Source organism: Lycorma delicatula, chromosome 8 (genome assembly GCF_047948215.1).
Source record: "Lycorma delicatula isolate Av1 chromosome 8, ASM4794821v1, whole genome shotgun sequence".
NCBI lineage: Eukaryota > Metazoa > Arthropoda > Insecta > Hemiptera > Fulgoridae > Lycorma > Lycorma delicatula.
The window spans coordinates 67,175,126-67,198,379 of record NC_134462.1 but is presented as its reverse complement, the minus strand read 5'-3'; the positions used below and the strand labels follow the sequence as shown (position 1 = coordinate 67,198,379).

The 23,254-nt window shown below is 28.8% G+C and overlaps 1 protein-coding gene across 4 annotated transcripts in view; it reads left to right on the top strand.

The window, feature by feature from the left end:
- Window positions 1-23,254, top strand: part of LOC142328970 (uncharacterized) — a 164,861-nt gene that overhangs the window by 72,432 nt on the left and 69,175 nt on the right. The window contains exons 2-3 of one of the 4 annotated variants that reach the window (XM_075373191.1): window positions 13,648-13,826; window positions 20,070-20,587. The exons of 1 other annotated variant lie outside the window; for it this stretch is intronic. In XM_075373191.1, the coding sequence (XP_075229306.1) occupies window positions 20,272-20,587 (316 nt within the window). In that variant the 5' untranslated portion in view covers window positions 13,648-13,826; window positions 20,070-20,271. The remainder of the gene's footprint in view (window positions 1-13,647; window positions 13,827-20,069; window positions 20,588-23,254) is intronic. 2 more of the 4 variants (XM_075373192.1, XM_075373189.1) reach the window with 2 other exon arrangements.

The following is a 23,254-nucleotide window of genomic DNA, read 5'->3' as shown; positions in this document are numbered from 1 at the left end:
TGAAAAGAGGTATATATAAGAGCCTAAAGGAATAAATGTATGTTTTTATATGTGGAAAAAGCATTCGATCGTATCAAATGTAAGCCAAAGAATAGAATTCAAAAATAAAAGATTTATTAGAGAATTTTACCTTTAAAATAAAAGATTCTGAAAATGTAGGTTTAACTAGAAAAAGGTGTAAGATCTGCTTATCAAGAACTTTGTTTAGTATTTATATTGAAGTTATGATGAAAAATGCTCAAAAAGAGGATGAAAGAATCATTATAGAAGGAAGAAAAATAAATATTATAAGGTTAGTAGATGATATGGTTATCTTAAGGAGTGTTGCTAGTTTATTCAACAAAATATATCAAATTTAAAAAATATAAAAGAATATGGAATGAAAATAAATATAAAAACTATAAACGATTCAAGAGAAAAGGAGTTAAATCAGGTTCTTAGAAGATAGGCTAGGAATAGAAGAGAATGGAGAAGGACATGATGCAAGGGGATCATATCTCAGGGCAGTTAATGACCATGTACATCCTGTGAGCTAATGCAAAAATCTATTTTTATCAAGAGAGGAAAGTCTGCAGGTAAAACTTCAAATTCGATGCAAATGATAAAAAAAAGTCACACAATATATATAATATTTTAACCAACAAGGCTACAATAATAGCCATTGATGCACGAGTGCGAATTTATTGCGAAATTTACAAATTTGCCGATTGTCGTAAACTTTGCAAGAGTGCATTAATGCCCATTACAGCCATACTTTACTTTATCAATGTATCAATGTACTTTATCATGATGAAGTACATTGCTTACGGAATATTTTTTTTTTAATTTTTCAAAAAATACATTTCTGTGACAGTAATTAGTCATAAGTTTTGGCTTTTCTCTAATATCGATATGTAGTAAAAGACATTTCTTCCCCAGAATCCGACATAATAACAAAAGAATAAAGAGGGTACTATAGAAACTTAGTTATCTATTGGTGTACTTTCAATTTTTTTTCTCTCCTTCGCAGTGAGGATTGACCAGCATTGTATATTGCGCATCCTCAGTGGTTGTTACGCCTCTAACCTCCCGGGACTCCGCAGGATGCGGCTATACCGTGACCTACGGAGGTCGCTCACCCGGTAGGCTGGGACTTGGTCTTTTATGTTGCCATTAGCTCTAACTGTACCCCCTCCACAATTGGGGATCCAGCTGGGTATCGGTCTTTTATTTTTCCACGAATTCAGGGGTCCCCGGTCAGTCATCAAGGGCGGCCCACCTCAGCGAACCGCCCTTTCATGAGCAGAGCTGCCCCTGTGAGCCCTTATCTCCAGACTGCACCCCGTCCCATTCCCTGGCTCACATTCTTTGGTCTTTATAATCCTCTTGACCATGGTTACAGTAGCGACATTCAGATGTTCTTCTGCCGAACCGGTGGAGGTAGGCTCCGCACCAGATGTGCTTTCAAATTAACATCTGCTTGCTAACTACTAAATAAAATGAAAAAAAAAAAACAGCTGATACTTTAATCAATACCCGCTTCTGATTGGTTGGTAGTTGAAAAGAGTAGGCTTTTGTTCGATTGAATGCCTGTACTATTGTGAAAATCTGTTTCATAATAACCCTAATTATGATACAGGTTCCATCCACATAATTCAAATGTTATAATACAGCCATAGAAAAAAAATCTATGTTTAAAAATCTCATAGATTATGATCTGGCCTTATTTCAATTTTGGTTTTTTAATGCTTTCACTAATTATGTTTTTTCCAGAATTATTTTAACATTTTTAATTCTCTCCAATAAAAAGCATAGTACGTTGATTTGTTTTCTGTATGTGCTCACATTTTTATTTTGAATGAAGCACATGAACGATTCATTCGTTCGAACGATTTATACTTCTTGATATAAATGATCTATCTAAAATTATATTTGTGTTTTTGGGATAAAAAAATGAAACATTGGGGTTAGAGATGTATTAAAAAAATCACAACTCAAGAAACGGCTAAAGATGTTCAGAATTTTGAAGCTTTTCGTTGTAAATGTTTTTGTTGTTGTTAGTACGCTAAATTCATGAACGCTATTTAGTTACATTGGCAACAAAATTTAACAAAATCATGCATAATGAAACACAAATTAGATTTCATTTTCGTTTATTGTTTGTAATAGTGTGTGTGTGTGTGTGTGTGTGTTTTATTTTGTTTGAAAGAGCACGCATCAACAGCTATGATCATTAGCTCGGAAATTGGTAGCCTATGAAAACATAAACCACGTAATATTTTTGCGGTGGGCCGCAGGCCAGTCTTTCTTCTAGTGTCTATAAAGAATTATTTGAACTAAGATGTCTTTTTAATGAAAGCTACTTATTGTCTAATAATTATATTAGAAAGTTATGACTAGATATTAAACAAATATACAAAATATATAATATAATATTATATTAATATTTAATATAAATATTAAATCAATAAATTAATTTATTATTTTTTTAAATTATGCTTAAAAATTTCTTTTATATGATTATCAGAGAGACTATTTTAATATGTTAATATAGCTGTTATCATATTATTGCTTTATAAATATTAAAACGTAATACTTTTTAAATAAAATGTTTTATTTAATAATAATTTAAATACTTCTGTGTTGATTCTTTGTCTAATACTATTATTATTCACATTATGTAAAAGATTGCTGGAATATTATTACCAGAAGACTATTTCAAAAATTTATGTATAATTTACTAAAAATCTTATTTTTTTTATTGTTTAACCTCTGGGACCACCATAAGGTATTGCTTCAGAGGATGAGATGAATGATTTGTAGCGTGTGCGAAAAATGCCGTACTTGATCGGGATTCGAACCGGGGACCTCTGGATGAAAGGCCGAAACGCAACTATTCGCGCCAAGGAGGCCGGAAAATTGACTCATATAACTATAATATATATTTTGACCTAAATCATTTTCTTAATATGATTTTTATTATGGACAAATTTTGCATACGTTTATAACAGTATTTTAACGTTAAATCAGGAAGAAATTTAATTGAACTTCCCTTTAAACCAACCAGTTTTAGTATTTTTACTTCCTTGTACGAAGTAAAGGAAGTACTGTGATCGCGAAAATTTTCGGTTTTCACATTTCAACGGAAATATCCATTTTGACCATTCCTGAATCCATTTTGACTAGTTTCGGCGTGATGTCTGTACGTATGTATGTATCTCACATAACTTAAAAACTATTAGCCGTAGGATTTTGAAATTTTGGATTTAGGACTGTTGTAACATCGAGTTTTGCACCTCCCCTTTTGATTGCAATCGATTGAACTAAAAATGTCCATAAAAGCTAAAAATCCAAAAAATAAATTTGAACTTTTTCTTAACTGCAGTAATAAGCCCTCATTGAGAGCTTTTCAACGGTATAGCTTTTCATAACGGTAATATCATATTATTTTCATTGGATCCAGAATTATAGCCAAATAAATTTTCATTTATGAAATACTAGCAGATCCGGCAATGCTTCGCTATACTAGATTTGCTACACACATATATATATATATAGATTAAATTAACACAATTGAAAGTTGATAAAACATTAAAAAAATTAACGTTACGAACTTCATAAAATTTAACCTTTCACTTTATCCCTTTTTCACTTTCCATTTCCTTTTTCCCCTTTTCTCCATTTTCCCTTTTACCCTTTTCTCATTTCCGCTATTTCCTTCTTTTTTAAATTTTACAGTTTCCTCTTTTTTTCTTTTTCCCATGTCTCATCTTTCCCATTCTCCCCTTTTCCAATATTCCCTTTTTTATTTTTTCCCATTTTCCGTTTTTCCCCCGCGCGTAAATCGGTCCAGTAGTATTTTAGTCTACAGAGGAGATATATATCAACATTGCATTTTATATATATATATATATATATAGAGAGAGAGAGAGAGAGAGAGAGAGAGAGAAAGGGAGAAGAAAGTCTGTTGGTATATTTGTTTGTTTGTTTCGTGAATAACCGGCGCCTCCCTAGCGGATATAGTTTTTGTAAAAACTTTTATTTTCATGTATCATTCGTATATACATTCTGAATATGATTCAAATCGGTCCATAAATAAAATTTTTCTAATTATCTCAACCTCAGTGTCACCTAGCGAACTATTTTTTGCAATAATATCTCTTTTCACGTAACTAATACATTTTCTGAATATGAACCAAATCGGACCATAAATGCAACTTTCTGAAATATCTCGACCCCAACGCCACCTAGCGGGTAAATTTTTTGCAAAAATATTTCTTTTTCACATAACTAATATATATTCTAAATATGAGCCAAATCGGAACATAAATAAAATTTTTCTAAATATCACGACCTCAGCGCCACCTAGCAGGTCCAAGCTAATTCAGAAACCTTCGTGGGCGTGCGCCCAACAACTCGCCTAAGTTTCATCGCAATCGGATGAACGGTTTAGAAAGGCATAAGAGACATACAGGCAGACAAACATTCATTTTTAATATATAGATTTCGATCTTAAGAGGAGAGGATTTGAACATTGGTTCAAATCAGACTTCATCTCTTTTTTTAACTTTTTTTTAATTGAAATATATTGATTTATTAATATTAACCACTGATTGTAAAAAAAAATTACGATAAATAATAATTCAATAATAACAATAAAAAAAAATTTTGAAAAAATTTCAGAAGTTATTAATGAAATAAAATTTTATGTACTTTTAAAAATGTGTATATGTAATAGGCATACAAGGAAGTCATGTGATGTCCATATCAGATTTTTTTCACATTATAAATATTTATTACCATTATAATTATAATTATTTTCATTTATTATAATTATTTTCGAAATTTTTAAACTCTGCCTTTTTTTAAAGTGACGTAAACCTTTTCTATATTGCTGAATGAATTCCAAACAATATTTGTTAAAAACGATTAAACTAATAAATATTTATCAAAATGGACTCAAAATTAACAAAAACCAAATTAAAAGTAATTGCGGTATTCTGGCCCCACCTATTTATATTAATAAAACAAATATCTGGTTACATTTTGTGTATATTTGTTACCAGTAATAATAATCATGATAATTTATAAAACATTTACAAAAATAATTTTAAACATTATTCAGTGAAAATAATAATATTTATTTTATGTACAAATACTAAGATATAATCCGCTAGATGCGATATACATTTCGGAAAGTTGCTGTTCTGTGATGATCCAGAATTCTAGAACAAATCCAAGAGCAGATTATAATTAACTTTTAATTGAATTTGGGTTCAGGTAATAGTTTTTAGTCCATGAAGCGTGTCGTAATTTATGCATGCATATTAGATGAATACTCTGAAATATACGCATGATTGAAGCATAATTTATTTTTTGTTGCATATATATATATATATAAACAGAACTGGGGGGAGATATGTTGATTACAACATAAAGCTTCATGATGCCGACCAACTGTCCTAGCCGTATTACTCCATGATTCCTTTTACTTAATAATTTTAAAAATATACTACTTACTTATTTTTTATATTTATAGTTCTTAAAAAAATATCTTTGCTTGTACAAATAAGTTTGAATAACGTGATTAACATACAAAAAACCGCTTATCAACAATTGAATTCGAAGCGTTCAAGCGCTTTTGGAATTAAATTCGATCTTCAGGAACTCTCATATTCGTCCATTTGTAATAGTAATTAAAACTTTACACGTAAATTATAAAAGTCGTGATAATTGTTTCGTCTCATCTGTTGTACAAGTTGGTGGAGAACTGATGAGACCACCAAATTGACAGGACAGTTACGTTGACATAATTTTATAGCATATGACGACCAACTGTTTGTTATATTTTAAGCAAAATCACGATTTTTATAATTTACATGTGATGTTTTAATTACTATTACAAATGGACGAATATGAGAGTTCCTGAAGATGGAATTGAATTCCGAAAGCGCTTGAACGTTTTGAATTCAATTGTTGGTTAGCGGCTTCGGCTTTTTGTATATTAAATTGAATTATATACTTATACTAACGGGCCATGCTTAACAAAATTATTGAATAGTATCATCTACATCTGAAAAATGTAACAAAAAAGGCATATTTATGAAATAAGATATCTCAGGAAATAATTTTAACAATAATATAAATACATCAGCAAGCATCTATAACAGGAAAATTCTATTCTTTCCCCGTATAGTATTCCCCTATAGTATTATATAAAGAAGAGGAAGATTTTTTTTTGTTCGGGATAAATAAAAAAACTACTCGATCAATCGCAACCAAATTTTTACCCATGCTTATTGACATAACTGAAAAGATTTTAAAATATATTTCATCTCGAAAAATCTCTAAGAACCAATCAATCGATTGCCTTCAAATTTTCAGGATACATTTGTTTTGTACTACGGAAGGTTTTAAGCCACAGACCGAGGCCCTAGCTAGCTCCCTTGAAGGTTAAAATATTAAAAATGTTCATTATTTCTTCACCACTCCATGGAGGATGAAAGTGTAAATTAAAGATATTCATTAAGGAAAAAAATGAATCCTTTGACTTCATTATTATATTTCTACCTGTATATTAAAAAAATAAGTTATGAATTTTTCATCGTCAAAGTTGTGTGTACTTTAGTTACCAAAGCTACTACTATTCTGTGTTTTGTCATTTAGTTTCTTTTTCAGGTTTCTGTAAAGCCTAAATACTTTAACTGTTTTATCAGTATTATTCCCACAATCATGAGGATAACGAACAGTGCGGGGATTCATAGGGCGGAGCCCTCTGGGTAGACGGGAGTGGCGACCAAAGTGAACTTTGCGGCCCAATGGCCCCGAGAAGCCCCTGAGTTGGCTCCAGGTTTTAACTAGACAGACCTGAGTCCTGCGAGCCAGATTCTGGCTAGACGGGCCGGCTAGTAACATATAATTTTTTTAAGCAATTGGATTTTCCCCCCCAAAAAATAACAATCAATTTTTTTTTTTTGCAGAAACCCATCAAATGCATATTTAATTTATATGCATAATTTTGTGAATTCTTTTATAAAGGGTTTTTTATCATCCGGTAAAATAGACCCCAATAATTTTTTTTTTTGTAAAAGGTTAATTAAAAAATGAAAATCTTGTCTTGTGGTTTCTAACTTCTTCAAGAAACACTGTTCTAAACCTTTAATTTCTACTTAAAACCGTTTCTAAAATACATAAATCGTTGGAGAAAACTTTAATTTTTTATTTTTCCTCTATATCATACAGAAATCAGGAAAATTGGTTCTCCTTTATTAAGACAAAAAAATATTCAATAAAAGAAAACTTCAATTTTTTTAACAGTTAAATGAAAATGTCAAATGATCCGTAATGATAAATTTCAACTCCCGAAAAAACTGATGATAATATTTGCTATATTACTGAGTAATTTTTTGATCATAAAATCTGTTTCATTTTCTCCACAAGAATTTTTAAAATTTATAGATTTGTTGAACTACTTCTCTATAGAAAATTGGATGAAGAATTATACATAAAAAAATAATGTCTTACTCGGTAAAACAACAATGAATAAATCTAAAAAAATAAAATAAAATTCATGATTGAATGTAATAAAGCATTACGCTAATTCGTATTGTTCTTTAGTTCTCATTTTACTTTTAGATAAGTTTAACTCCACAACCACGCGTTATTATCAATTAGCTGAAATTGTGCATATATTATATTTAACAGCTTTAAAAAGAAGGAAGTTTCAGTTGTTTCTAATGGATTTTATAACCCGATCTTAATTGAGTACAAATTACTGTATTAAAAAAACTTCGGTTGAAAGTTATTCAAACAAGGTGACGGTATTGGATATCTTAAATAAAACAATTTATATACGAGAGTTTTAAGAAAAAAACCATTAAAAAAGCTTCATTCGATTATAGATTTTATAGAATTTTTTTCTTTGTAATATGTTACGCATATCTATATTCTAAAAGTGAATTAATAAAAAATATTTGAAAAGCCTTTGTTACCTTTTATTTTGTATGTTATTTTTTTATTTACCTGTAATATCCTAATGTTATTAAAATATATTTTCATTTTATTAGAAATTATCTTAATGTTAAAAAATATTAAAAAAAAGTACAAAAATATATTTGATTTACATATAAAAAATTATTTTTAAAAAAAAGCGTTTATTTTACTAATATTAATATTAACATTAATAAAAAAGAAAGGAAACAAATTATAAAAACCCACTAAAAAGTAAAAAAATAAGAATTAAATTAAATTGAGAATTTTAAACAAAAAAAAATATAATATATTAACAAATATAAAAATGCACTGAAAAGTAAAAAATAAATTATATAAATATCTAATAAATAACCAATAAATAAAAAATAAATAAATGTGATAATTATTAAATTTTAAAATTAAAAGTAATAAAAATATTTAGTTAAAATAAAAGTGTAGCACAGTTTTTTTAATTTATTTAAAACAACAGAACATATATTTTTACAACAATTAATTTTTATTTTCATTTTCAATAACGACGCGATGAGGCGGAAAAGTCTACTGGAACCTCTCCAGTTGAGACTGACTAGCTGCAAGTAACAATCTGGGAAAATGCACCCACTCGCTTTCTTTGCACGTGTTCTCATATAGTTTAAGTTCATCTTGGAATTCTGCTTTTAATCTAAGCCAAATTGAACGCACTCTTCCCGCTAAAAGTTTCATTTTAATTAATTATAAATTTTTATTTAATGAATTCATAATTACGATTACAATTATAATAATGATAATAATTATTAATTTTTCAAATTACCGTCAAAATGAAATAACATTGTGCAAGATTTTAAAATTTAATTTTTATTTTTAATCTTATTAACCCTTAAAGGTCATCTCGGTGCAAATTTGAACCATCAAAGAAATAAAACTTGAGTTTATTTTATTACAGATAAATAAAGTATATACATATACCAAACAACCTAATTAAACAAAAAATATATTTTTAAATATAGCAAATGTCTATAAGTACTTATTCGAAAACATTGTTATAAAAACTGGGCCACGCTTTTATTTAACTTACTTTCTACTATATTTTCATTACTTTTAATTTTAAAATTTAATAATTATTAAATTTATTTATTTTTTATTTATTGGTTATTTATTAGATATTTATATAATTTATTTTTTTTAGTTTTCAGTGCATTTTTATATATAATATATTTTTTTGTTTAAAATTCTCAATTTGATTTAATTCTTATTGTTTACTTTTTAGAGGGTTTTTCTAATTTGATTCCTTTTTTTATTAATGTTAATATTAATATTAGTTAAATAAAAGCTTTTTTTAAAAATAATTTTTTATATGTAATCAAATATATTTTTGTAATTTTTTTTGTTTTTTTTTGTATTTTTTTTAAGACTAAAAAAAGTAAAAATATTTATTTTTACACATCGAAGTTACATACGTGTTCCAAATTTCAATTATTTTCATACGATAGTTCATGAGAAATGAAAATTTTCAACTAAATGCATGAATTTAGCGTAGGGGTAGCGCGTGGGGGTGGATCATATCAAATTCCGACACCGTAGTGCTGTATTTTCATCGAAGTTACATATGTGTACCAAATTTCATTGATTTTCATACGATAGATCAAAAGATATAGCAGTTGCAAGATTTGATTATTCCAAAAGCGAGTTAAATAAAAGCTTTTAAAAAAAGGATTGATTATTATAAAGCCACAAACAGAGAGAGAGAGAGAGAGATTGAGAGAGAAAGAGAGAGAGAGAGAGATGTACTCCCTCTCGCGCGCACACAAACACAAAAAGATGAAAGAGAAAGGGAGATATTACTTTTTTAATTATGTTTAGAAGAGTAAAGGCAAAAAAGGTATATAAATAAATAGAATGACAGAGGGGAACAGAGAGAGGGAGAGCGTGATAGATAGAGAAAAACAAATTCAGAGACTTTTTTCCAGTTTTTTCTTTTTAAGATTGGTAAAAGTGAAAGAAGAATCAGTAATGAAATTACTCTAGACTAATCCTTCAGATAGTACTAACCCGAAATAAAAATTTAAAAAAAATTTATATATAATAACGCTCAAATGTTATAGTTCTGTATTGATGATGAAATGGAGAAGGAGATACACACGCTCAGCATCACAGTAACAGGCTGATAGTAATAAAAAAGTAAAAAATCTGATGTGGACACCACATGACTTCCTTGTACGCCTATTAAATTGCATATACACATTTTTTTTAAACTGAAAAGTACACAAAATATTATTTCATTAATAACTTCTGATATTTTTCTTTTTTTTAATTGTTATTATTGAATTATTGTTTATTGTAATTTTTTTTTACAATCAGAGGTTAATAATAATTAATAAATCTAAATATTTAAATTTAAAAAAAAGAAAAGGAAATGAAGTCGAATTTGAACCGCTGTGCCTTCCTCTCGTAAGATCTAAATATTTCATTAATTACAATTTTATTTGGCTATAACTCTGGAACCAATAAAAATAAGTACGATATATCATAATATATCGTTGAAACGCTCTCAGTGAGGGCTTATTGCTGCAGTTAAGAAAGAGTCCAAAATTCAATTTTGTTTTGGATTTTGGGCTTTTTTGGACATTTTTGGTTCAGTAGATTGCAATCAAAGGGGGAGGTGCACAACTAGATGTTACAACAGTCCTAAATCCAAAATTTCAACATCCTACGGCTAATCGTTTTTCAGTTACGGCCATATACGTACTTACAGACATCACGCTGAAACTAGTCAAAATGGATTCAGGGATGGTCAAAATATATATTTCCATATGATCACAATACTTTCTTTATTTCGTACAAGTAAATAAAAACTATCCTGATATGTCCGTAAGTACGTTGTAACTAATTAAATCATTTAAGATTGCAACAGGTCTACACATCTCGTATCCCTGGAACGGACCAATCGTTGGTTTGGATCAGATTCAAAGAATTTAAATGAGAAAGAAAGAATTATGAAATTAAGCTAAAGAGTGAATGACGAAATGGGCGACCTACCCAAAGTATGAGCTACAGTTTGAGATGAGCAACCAACTCAGGTTTAAGTTTAGAGACCTTCTCAAAATATCGAGCACCTATCCCAACGTCATCAGGAAATCAGGTCACTGAAACCAAGGATTAAAAAAGTATATTACTCACCAACGATTTTCTGTTGATCAGTTTTAATGTATACATGTACGAGTAAACAAATTTGCTCTTAGTAAAAAAATTAAATTCTAGTATGAGGTGGTATTCCTGTATTCTTGTTGCTGCAATAGCTCATATACATTTACTGAAATTTAGTAAACTATTTAAATTTTTTAATTATTTAAATTTCAAATTTAATTTTCATTTTCTTTCAATATTTTCTTTTTTTTCAAATTTTAAATAAAAAATTGCTATAGAAAGTATCTAAATTTGTTTGAAATATCTTAATTCATGATATAAAACAATTCATTTCATGATATGAAATATTTCATTCTTTTTTTTTTAATTTTTCAGGTCAAATTTTATATAAAACCACAAAATTTACTCCCTTAATTTGGGTTCCAAGAATTATAGTCTGATTTAATTTTACTGAAGGCGCAGAAATCAGAGCGAAATTTATTGGCCAGTCGAAACTCGCTAACGAAGCGTTTCCGAACCCTATGTTTATATCACAACTTTCTTCTTTATTTTCACCAGTAAAACATGTCCTGAATGTTTGTTACATTCTTTGTGAATCACTCTGTATATATATATATATATATATATATATATATATACAGTTAAATCTTATTTATAAAAAAAAGAAAGAATAAATGAACAATACTGACATCGTCAAAACCATCACCGTGCTCTGATTAGTAAAATGATACAATACCAATCTAGCTTTCTTTTTTCGTTATATTTGTTATTCGATTGTTTCTACATTTCATTAAGCTGTTCGTATTAATCAAGGTATGATTTTCTATAGGACATCCTTTGAATTTCTATCCCAAAATGGTTTCCTTTAAATGTATAAAAAGAAATATTGTGGTGCATTATTTCCACCTTTTTTCAAACGGTTTTATTATTTTACAATATTGTTAATCTTCAAAACTTGTACGCTTGATGTTTTGTTAGTACAAAATTTTTTCTGATATCGTTTTATATCAACATTTATTTGGATTCCATACTTTTTCTAATGTTTTAGATAGATTTCATAAGAAAGCTACCTAATGTAATAGGAATCATGATTCGACTTCCGAAAAATTTCAACATATTTTCGCGGTTCAAATCCCCCAGACCCTAAAACCACTGTCAGCTCAAAAGTTTATATATATTTCACTTTCTTGTAGACACGACAACTGCCGTAATTTTCCGCCAATCACTTTCAAATTATTTCTGAGAAATAACTCGTCCCAAAATCTCGTTCGAATTCTTTAACGGCCAAAATCGGACCATGGGGGTGGAAATAGAAGAGCTTTTTCGAAAAAAACAAAATATCGCTATAACTTTCTTACTAAGTAAAATATCAAATTCGTTTAGAGTCCTACTATTTTTTGAATAAGTGCCTAAAACTTATGTAAGTAAAATTTTTTTATATCACCAACAATTGGCCCAGGTGATGAAAAAAATGGAGTTTCAAAGAAAAAGAAATTCATACCTCCCTTAATAGTCACAGTATTGAATCAGTTTAAAGTGGTTGTTAGTCTTCTAAATATTACCTAAAACCTTTATCTGAAACAATTTTTGATATGACCAACTCTTACGACAAGGGATGATCAAAATGTTACTGGAGTTGTAAAATGGGGGTTAAACGTATACTAAACATGTGAATTCTTTTTTCACATGCAATCATTGTCGTATTGAGTAAATTTCTTTACTTTTCTTTTTTTTGTATATGATTATTTTTAAAATTTTCCACTTATGTGGTATATTATAAATAAATATACATACATTTCATAATTGTATAAAATACAGGAATTTCTAATGTAACTTTATGTTACTTAATATAAGAAATTGTTCCACTAATTCTTCCCGAAACATGGAGGAAAGGTGTTAATCCATAAATTTTAGATTATTTTACGTTTCATAGATTACCATTAAATAATTAATGTTGTCTTATTATTTATTTATTTACTAAGTATCTAAAAAGCGACACATAACCATAGTATACGAATATTTATTTCATATGTCCTTCAAAAAAAGTAGTTCAAATTGAGCGGTGAATTTTAACTGGATTTGAATATCTGTGCTGCCATTACTTAGGTAAACAGGATTCAATTAATGACATGTTTTCACGATTGTTCGACTTATTATTTGAAAAAGACAAATATTCGGAACTATAAATGGGTTTATGGGTTAAGCAGTATTATCTTAAAATAAATAATGTTTTTTTTTTATTAATGTTTTTCTAGTTTTCCTTATATTCACCCTAAAATGTGTAGCTAATCCGGGTAAATTTTTTAAAGTATTTTAAGATTTAAATTATTTGCTCTTATATACGTCTTTATCAAAATAAATATGTTCACATTGCACCTAATTACTTATTTATTTTTTTTAATCTCGAGTTTGTACTTTAAAGATTAAACAATTGTATACTTTTAAAACAATAAAAGATCATGAAAACTGAATAATTATTAAAGAAATAGAAATTTATTTGTCTAATGTTAAATACAGCAGAGAGCTACTACTCAGTAAATATATTATGTACAGAAGAAGAAGAAGAAGGAAGGTTCTAAAAGAACCTGGAGGTGGACTTTGTGTAAATTAAAAGATTCAAGAAAAGTAAGAACGCTGAAGAAGAATCTACACACACCTACGCATAAAATTACGTCACAGACAAGTTCCAGTATCATTTCCAGATGGGTGTAGTGTTTCAAACGCAGTTTTAGGTAGTATATATATATACCGTTTATATACACCGATATAAAGTTTAGTTCGTACATTAAATTTAAGGTCTAGAGGATGATAAAAAATGTAATCAAAAAAAAAAAAAACAAAAAGAATATGTATATACCTACCTCACGACTCACAATGAAATTATTTTTTAGTCGTGCCTAGTTATCGAGTGAATTGTATTGGTGAAAGTATGATGTAATAATACTAATAATAATTCTAACCAGGCATGTTTTACAAGTTATATAGGCTGAATGACCTCAAATTATATATTAGTAGTTTTATGAATGGTAGGGATAAATAATAATACATCTAACTTTAGTTAGATGTTAAAATGCGTGTATGTATGTGTATATATATCTGTGTAACCTTTTAAAGCCAGGTGTGTTGTATATCTAAGATTATAATTTACGCACTCTGTTATAACTTGTGGAATTCTTTTACCTTAACAGTAAATTTGTTATATTATTGAATGTTGTGTTTCGAGAATGCAATGATTATTAAAGTAATTATTGTTGTACATTTAAAAAAAAACTATTGAATAAGTTAGAAAGTTGTTAGTCCCATTAAAAAATATTAATCTTGTGTTTAAAAAAAGATTAAAATAATAATTATTATATTATATAATATTAAAGAATAATAATATATATTTAAGTAATGAAAGTTAAAGAAAAAAAATCATCGTATAAATAATAGTAAAAATATTGCTTTCATATAACCTTCACATCGAGTTGAAATCGAACTAATATTTCGAAGCTGTAGCTGCTACTTTTACAAAATAAAATATTCCTTCTTGATAATTACACGAGCAGAAATTCTTTTACTGTAGTATCACCCGAAAAAAAATTATAAGATAGATATACAAAATCTACTAAAGATTTAACAAAATTTACAATAAATTGTCACCAAGAAAAACGAAATTTTTAAAGCTTAATAATGTGGTCAACGAGTAAATAACTTTAACTGAATTGTATTAACTACATTCAAGGCAACATATTTGAGAACGTAAATTGTCATCGTTATTAATTTATATGTAGATAGATAACTTATTAAAGAATAGAAGAAAACGCCAGAAGATAATACCGAGGGTTTCAAAAAGGACTGTACAACTTTAAAAGCATATAAAAATTTATTGAGATAACTTACAGATTCGGCTGAGGTCTCAGTTCATAGAAAAATCAATCACGTTTATCACCCAAACTCATTTTGGTTTCGGTTTGGCTTCAATTTGTAATGCGACATACATCCCAACTGCAATCGATTTCATTTCAGACTGTAACCAGCAAATCCGGCGTTAACTCGAAGTCTTAGTTCAACAAGATCAGCAGGCAACGGTGCGTCCTGGTCGTTTTGTATGTTTAACAGAACAACCTATCTCAACAAACTTTTGGTGCCAAGAGTAAATTGAATGCCCACTAGGAGGCTCCCTAATGTATTCTTTACGAAAATTACGTTCAACTACAATTGCTGACTGCAAATCGTGAAACCAAAGCACAGAACGAGCACGTTTCGCACCAGTAAATGTATCCATTTTTAACAACACTGAGGATAGCGCTGGTGGCCAAAGTCGGTACTAATGATCCACGTGAATAAAACTCATTCATAACAATAATAATTATGCTATGAAATGAGAACTCAACCGAATCTATAACTTATCTAAATACATTTTATATGCTTTTAAAGTTCTGAAGTCCGTTTTGGATAACGGTGAAAAATAAACCGACATCGTAAATTAGAAAATCAGAAAAGACTAGAAAAAATCCTACCGCGATCATAATGTTTTATAAACTAAATTAATTATAAAATTAAAAATTCCGTAGAAAAAAGATATAATTGTAATATAAAAAATTTAATTAAAGGAAAATAGAAAATATATAAAGCTTTATTGTATCATTCATACAACTGATTCCACAACTAATTCAATGAAATCTTTAATTAAATGCAGTTTAAAATCTGGCATTTTATTCCGTCTAAATTTGGATTGTTTGATACGGTCATAATTAAACAAGATGCAACAATAAAGTAATGAGAATGATATGATAAAATTTTTACTTATGTTTCTAGTCAGCTGTAGTGTAATCTCCTTTTAAGTAGTTTCCTTCTGCTTACACACACATCTCCCTTTTTCCTGTTTAGCCTCCGGGAATCACCGCCAGGTATTACTTCAGAGGATGAATGAGGATGATACTTATGAGTGTAAAGAAGTGAATATTGTACAGTCTCAGGTCAACCATTTGTGAGATATGTGATTAATTGAAACCGAACCACTAAAGAACACCGGTATCCAAGATCTAGTATTCAAATTCGTATAAAAGTAACTGCCATTACTAGAACTTGAACGCTGAAACTCTCGACTTCGAAATCAGCTGATTTTCGAAGACAGGTTCACCACTAGACCAACCCGGTGGGTGCTTACATACACTTACTCTAACGCTTCTGCCATTGCTGGTAACATTTCTGGAATCTTTTTCTGAAATGTGGTCTAAGATCCTGGTCACAGCATTTAAGACATCTGTTGTTTGAAAATGATGTCCCTTGATCACCAGTTTGACTCTTGGGAGTAAAAAAAATCATTTGGGGTGAGATCTGGTGAATAAGCTGGCTGTGGTAGTGCTGAAATGCATTTTGATGTTAAAAACTGCTGTACAGACAATACAGCATGAGATGGCGCATTATCGTGATGAAGAATTCAACTCCTACCAATGTTTGAACGGACACGGAGGAAACGTTTCGAACGTACAATTTCCTTGTAGAAATATTGATTAACTGTTTATCGAGGAGACACCCACCCCTTTGGAATCCAAAAAGCACAAAAGCGTGCATTGACCTCAATATACCATCTTTTTTTAGTCTGGATGATCTCTTTGAACACCATTGCGAACTTTAACGGTTAGCCTCTGCATCATACTGGAAGAACCAACTCTTCCCACCAGTGATAACACGGTTCAATAACTCTGGGTTGATTTGTATTTTTTCCAACAGATCAACTATAAAATTTTTCCGTGAAGAGAGACCAAAATACGCGTCCTCTTGTTACACCACTACTCAAGACTGAGAGAATGACAGATGTGCCGATTGAACTACTAGTGGCGGGAAGATCAAGGTCAAAGATGGAGTGTCTATGACGTCTACAGGGTTGCCACATTTTGCTCAAAAAATCAGTCTCATTACTTTATTGTTGCACTTCTTATTTTAACATTTTTCATGTTTTTTAGAAATTTAAAAATTATTTATTTTACAAAATAATCATAACCTATCCATATAATGCACAAATTCAAATGTTTGCTTATAACAAATTTATATATCTTGATTTATTCTTTTTTAATTAAATTTTTCCTATATAATTATTAAGAATTAGCTGACCCGGCAATGCTTCGCTATTACTAGATTTGAGTATATATATATATATATATATATATATATATATGAACATAAATGAAAGTTTGATAAAACATTAAAAAACTAAACATTACGGAACATCACAAAATTTAACCTTTCTTTTTACCCTCTTTCCCTCTTCCAATCTTCACTCCTTCCCTCTTTCCCTTTTTTCTTTTTCGCAAAAATGTTTCTTTTCGCGTAACTAATATATATTCTAAATATGAGACAAATCGGACTACAAATAAAGTTTTTGAAATATCACGACCCCAGCGCCACCTAGCGAGTCCAAACTAATTCAGAAACCTTCGCGGGCGTGCGCGCAACTCATGAAAGTTTCATTGCAATCGGATGAATGGTATAGGAACGCATACGAGACAAACAAACAAACATTCATTTTTATATATAAAAAAAAATTATATAACGTAATTTCTTTGCAATGTATATACAATCTATTACCAAATAATAATTAAATTGAAACATAATCGTAAGATTTTTCTAATAAAGCTATTAAAGATTTCACACTTATACGTTAGTTGACTACAATTACCAAACGTCAATAATGTTTACTTAACATAATGTGTATGTAACATTTTCGTTAAAAAGATATTGTAGATAATGTTATTATGCTAATTAGTTGCTGTACATAATTAAAATTCAACACTATTTGACAGTATTTTTCTAAAATTAGCTTAGCCTTTTAGATTTAAAGTATCTCAATTTAAGATTTGTAATATAATACAAATTTATGCAAAGAAAAAAAACAAAAAAAAACAGAAATTTATTTAATGTTATGTTGAATCTCTTACTAGTTTTTTTTTTTTTTTTTTTTTTAATTGGACACGTCCCCTCACCAAATTAAAATCTTTTGTTAAAAAACAGATTTATTAAAATTTTTTTGATATACTTTAATAAATACATCCATAATTTTACGTTCATTTTTGAGATTTCTAAATCAGTTGCTGTCTGGTTCGATTCCTAAAACAAGATCAAAATCAAAATTTCATGAATTCATTCTCTTCATTGAGATGCGATTAAAATAACTAAATATTTATTCGAGACCGTATTAATAAATCTAAGTAAAATTATGCAAGACACTGCCTTTTATTTATGTATGTACGTAACCGTATTATCTCTATACTCTACATTAAAACTTTAAAAAAAAAGTAGAATCATGTTTTCTTAACGTTTAAAAAACGTTTTAATAATTATTAAAGATTTATCATTTTCTAAAATTTTAATCTTTTTATGATCACATTAAACGATAAAAGTTTAAATGGGGTTAAATATAATATTTTAATTTATCAAAAATTAACATTTTCTTTTTTTTAACTGACTTAATTTTTTATTAGTAATTTGAATGTTAAGATTATTCTCTCGTCTTATACTTTCTAGTCTATTTAATACAATCTTTTACTTAAATATTTTTATTTTTTCACAAACTGTTTCTAATTCTTACGTATTATGTTCACTTTTATTATCTGAGTGAAGAATTTTTTAACTCAATTTTTGGGAATTTCATCTATTTGTGGCAGTGAACATTTTCAAATTGACAATGCAATTTTAATTCCGATTATTATGGAATTTTACAGGTAAATTCCTTGTTATTGGGCAGAATGACATACCTTAACAATTTTGTTTTAATTGCAGCTTTATCCCTTGTAATAATAATTCCCAAACTTTTCCGAGTGCGGCGCCCTTTTTCAGTTAAATTTTTCCCATGACACCCTACCCTAAAGTAAAAGTATGACTACTCGTAAGAGATAAAAATAAATAAAACTCGAGTATATTAATTTTTTTTTACATTTTTAACATTAAATTAATAATTATGAATGTAAATTAAATTAATTATGAAGCTTTTACAATATTTCGTGGCGCGCCTATGAAGAGGCCGCGGGGCACAGTTTGGGAATCACTGCCTTATAATTTGAAACAGCTAAAAGAATTATCTGATAACATTTTTAAAACCCACCTGCAGTTTACTTTGTTTTTTGTTAAATTTAGTAATGGTTGTGTGCTAGGTCCGTCATAGAATCATTTCATAAAACCATTATAACAAATCGGTCGTTATGCAGGTATAAACTTTTTATTCTCTTGGAAAAAAAGTTACCATTAACAGAAAATTTTGTATTTAGCCTACTATGGATATTAAATCAAAACTTATATATTATTTGTTTATATTATTTTCCTTACAATCTTATTTGGAGCATAGTGCCTTAGCAAATCGGCACCAACGAGATCTGTTCTGTTTTTTAAACTATTTAAAATAATTTATTTTTAATATCTTATTAAAAGTATCGATAATTTTATGATGAAAACTGTGTTCAAACATGTTTGAAAATTATTTCCTCAATTCCCCCACAGAAATAAATCAATATTAAAATGGGTTTATTTATCATTATCGATTCGACTGTAATCCATACGTAACTTTTACAACCGTTTGGCAGAAACATTTTGTAGATTAAAAAACGTTTTGTTATTGTATTATTTAAATATTAGATAAAATCTCACTCCTTTATTGGATGGATAGGGTACAGGCTGAAATAAAGGTATATAATCGCTACTACCAAATATATCTTTGTTATTGTAAACTTCCGTTTGAGAAGATCTTTTGCACATCAGTTAAATTGTGTGAAGGGGTACTGATATAATCTATTTAAATAATGCAATACAACTTCCTTCATTATTTTTAACATAATAGTTCTTTCTATAATTAGATTTTACAACCATAATCGAATTTTTTCATTTGAATATTACTTATATTCAATTTAAATTAAAGGAAATGATGTACTAATCATTTTATAATTTAATCTCTATTCTTATAAAATAATTATAATTAATGAAGTTATTTTTACATTTAGCGACTTTATAATAAATAAATGATTGTTAAAAGAAGATTACGATGAAAAAAATGAACACAGATATTTTTCAAACATTTTTATTTAGAGTGAATTAAAAGGTGATCAAAAACAAAGTGTGTTAATTTAGCATGGTGAAATTCGTTAAAAATTAAAATATTTAGGAAAAAACTATTACGTAACTATATAAAATAAGATTTAAAAAATGGAATTAAGTACAAATTCGACGAATACTTTACCAAGAGCTACAAGAACACGACAAGATCGTCCGGCAAGTTTATACGATAATTTACGTGGAAGCGGTGTTTTGAGTAATGCAAGTAGCACAGGAGTACTCGGTTCGAGTACGCCCTGTCCACCTGCAACTAATACTCAAAACGGTGCCAATCCATCGCAAGCGTTATGTTTAAATACAACTGTTCCGCAAAATATAGCCGGAAATGCGATAGCGGGAAGACATACACCGACTAGAAATTCTCTTCGTCATTCCAGGATGATCGTTCTCAATAGAACAGGGAAAGGTAAAAATAATCCTATTCTATAAATTATTTAATAAGATTAGTTCTTAAGGATTTTTAGTTAAAAAAATTATTAAGTTTGGTGTCGGGATTATGTAATAATAAATTAACTGCTTGTCTTTCTGTTGGAAGAACGACAGATCGAGACCTAGCAGTATTTTTATGATCAAACATTACAATCAGATTAACACGTAATTCATACACTTTCACAAATACACAAATAAAGGAAACACTTAACCATACCTACCTATGGACCCCGCCTGAATAAAAGGTGTTTTCAATTGTTTTTATATTTTCAGATTATCCTAGAATTTACTCATACAAATTATTAAGAATAAATAAGATTTAAATATTACAGATTATACAGAATTTACAGATTATAACAAATAAATGTTTTTATATTTAAAAACAGGAATTTCTTTTATATTTTAATTATCCTCTATAGTAATCCCCCCTTACAGGTTTTATCTTTATTATCTAACAAATTCTGTGCTTACATCCTGACCCCCTATAGGGGAAGACATCCACCATGTGATGATCCCGGTCGCCACACCACCCTCTTTGTTCCTAACCCTAATGGGCTTTACTTTAGGTTCTCTTTTAGACCCTCTAAACTTGATCACCCGTCTCAGTCAACAGTTTGGCCTCTGTCAGGATGCCACTGATGCAAATGCCTCGGCAGACGTTTCCATCAGTATATTTACACAACGTAGTATCACCTTCGCTTAACCTCCTCCAATCACGACCACTTACCACAATTTATAACCCTCAACTATCAAATTAATCGATTCGCGGAAGCGCGATCCCCGCGCCTTCCTTTAACACCAAAGGTTTCACACAAAAACTCTTCCTATTTCTAACTTCAATTAGACTATGCATGCAAACATTACTTGATCGAGTCTTTAAATACTAGAAATACTGTTTTCATACCAGCAAAACAATTGTTGATCGCAACACTGACAATTTTGTCCTATAATTCAGTTTAATTGAGTCTTCTTGATTTACTTAAATATCAAGAAATAGATTTACAAAATATATATACTTTTTTTTTCCAAAAAATTTAGATTATAATTCAATCATCTAAAACGTACTAAGTTTAAAAAAGGCTTAAGAAAATAATATAATGCTAGCAGAACTTAAAAGTTTTAAATGAAATTGACAGTTTCATTCTAGTGCTTTCACACACCATCAGTAATTAGTAAGAGCATAGATCGTATTTTTATTGTAAGAAAAAAAAACAGTTATTTTCTCTTATGATAAAATAACGATATATTCTGTAAGTAAAAAATTTGATGATTCAATTATTGGCAACTGATGGACTTAAGAAGTTATCATTCTGTTTTTTTTTGTTTTTTGTGTGTTTTTTTGTTTTGTAAAAAAGCGCATCAAAATATACACAACTTTTTTCCTGAAACTATTATAAATATTTTATAAAAAATTCCATCAAAATCTTGAATTTTAGTATTTTCATTAGCGTTACTAATATTAATTTCTTTCAAAGTGTTAGGAGTTACGCCTGATGTTAAACCCAACTTTTATTCCGTAAATATGTTTTAGTGACGAAATTTGAAATAGTTTTTGCATGACATAAAAATGATTATTAACGAAAAGATTCTTTTGAAAAATAATATCACTCAGAAATTGTTTAAGAAAAGACAATAAAATTATCATTTGGTCTGTTTTACCACCGACAGAAATTGAATAAGTTATGAATCAATCGGATTTATATATTTATTCGTTACATAGTTTATTGTTTCAAAGCAATAGATCGGTTACTTCCCGAGATACAGTTGCAAATACCTTTTGCGGTTAGACCAATAGACATACAGACAGATGTATTTCTTTCGAAGATTTATGTTTATCCAAACCTGCCAAACTAGTCCACAAAATTACTTTTCAGAAAAGAAAAACGTTGAAAAATATTAACCGAATCGATTTTAATGAATTAAATTACTCTTGTTCTACAATAAATTCCGATCTACATAAAAGCGTTATTATTAAGATGTAATAAGTGAAAATCGTTTCACAACAAGCATTCCGTAGAACATTAATTAACGTTTAAATAATTAAAAAATTAAATAGTAGAACGTTTTCCGCACTGACATTACTAATCCACTTACAATCTGATGAAATAATTAGCCGTTCAATCGTTAGTGAGATAGCTTACAATGTATTACAAAATTGTGCATCAACAGTAAAAACCTACACTGTTTTAATATCATATATATATTCGTATTAAAATCTTAAACTATATTCACAGAAATTCTTTAAAAATAAAAAACTGACAAAATTTGGTTAATTTTACTTGTAAGATAATTTTTTTTAAATTAAAAACCCGACCTTAAAAAATTAACTAAAAATAATTCATTAACTCCCTTTTCTAGATTTAAAATTCTATTTAAAGTTGGAGTGAAATTAAAAACAAACAACTTATTAGGCTAAGCGCAAACTGTAGACAAAAGATTTTAGGCAGTCTTAAGTCGGTTCGTGTTAAGAAACAATATATAACAGCACACAGACCACAGATAAAAAAGGTTTTTAGTTTCTCTTTAGACAAAATTGCCTGCCATACATCGCAGACCGCGCTTGAGAAGAACAGAAGCAGATTGTCTGCTTCCTTGTAATAAAGCGTTAAGTATCAGAAACTCTAAACTGAACTGTCTTTTAAAA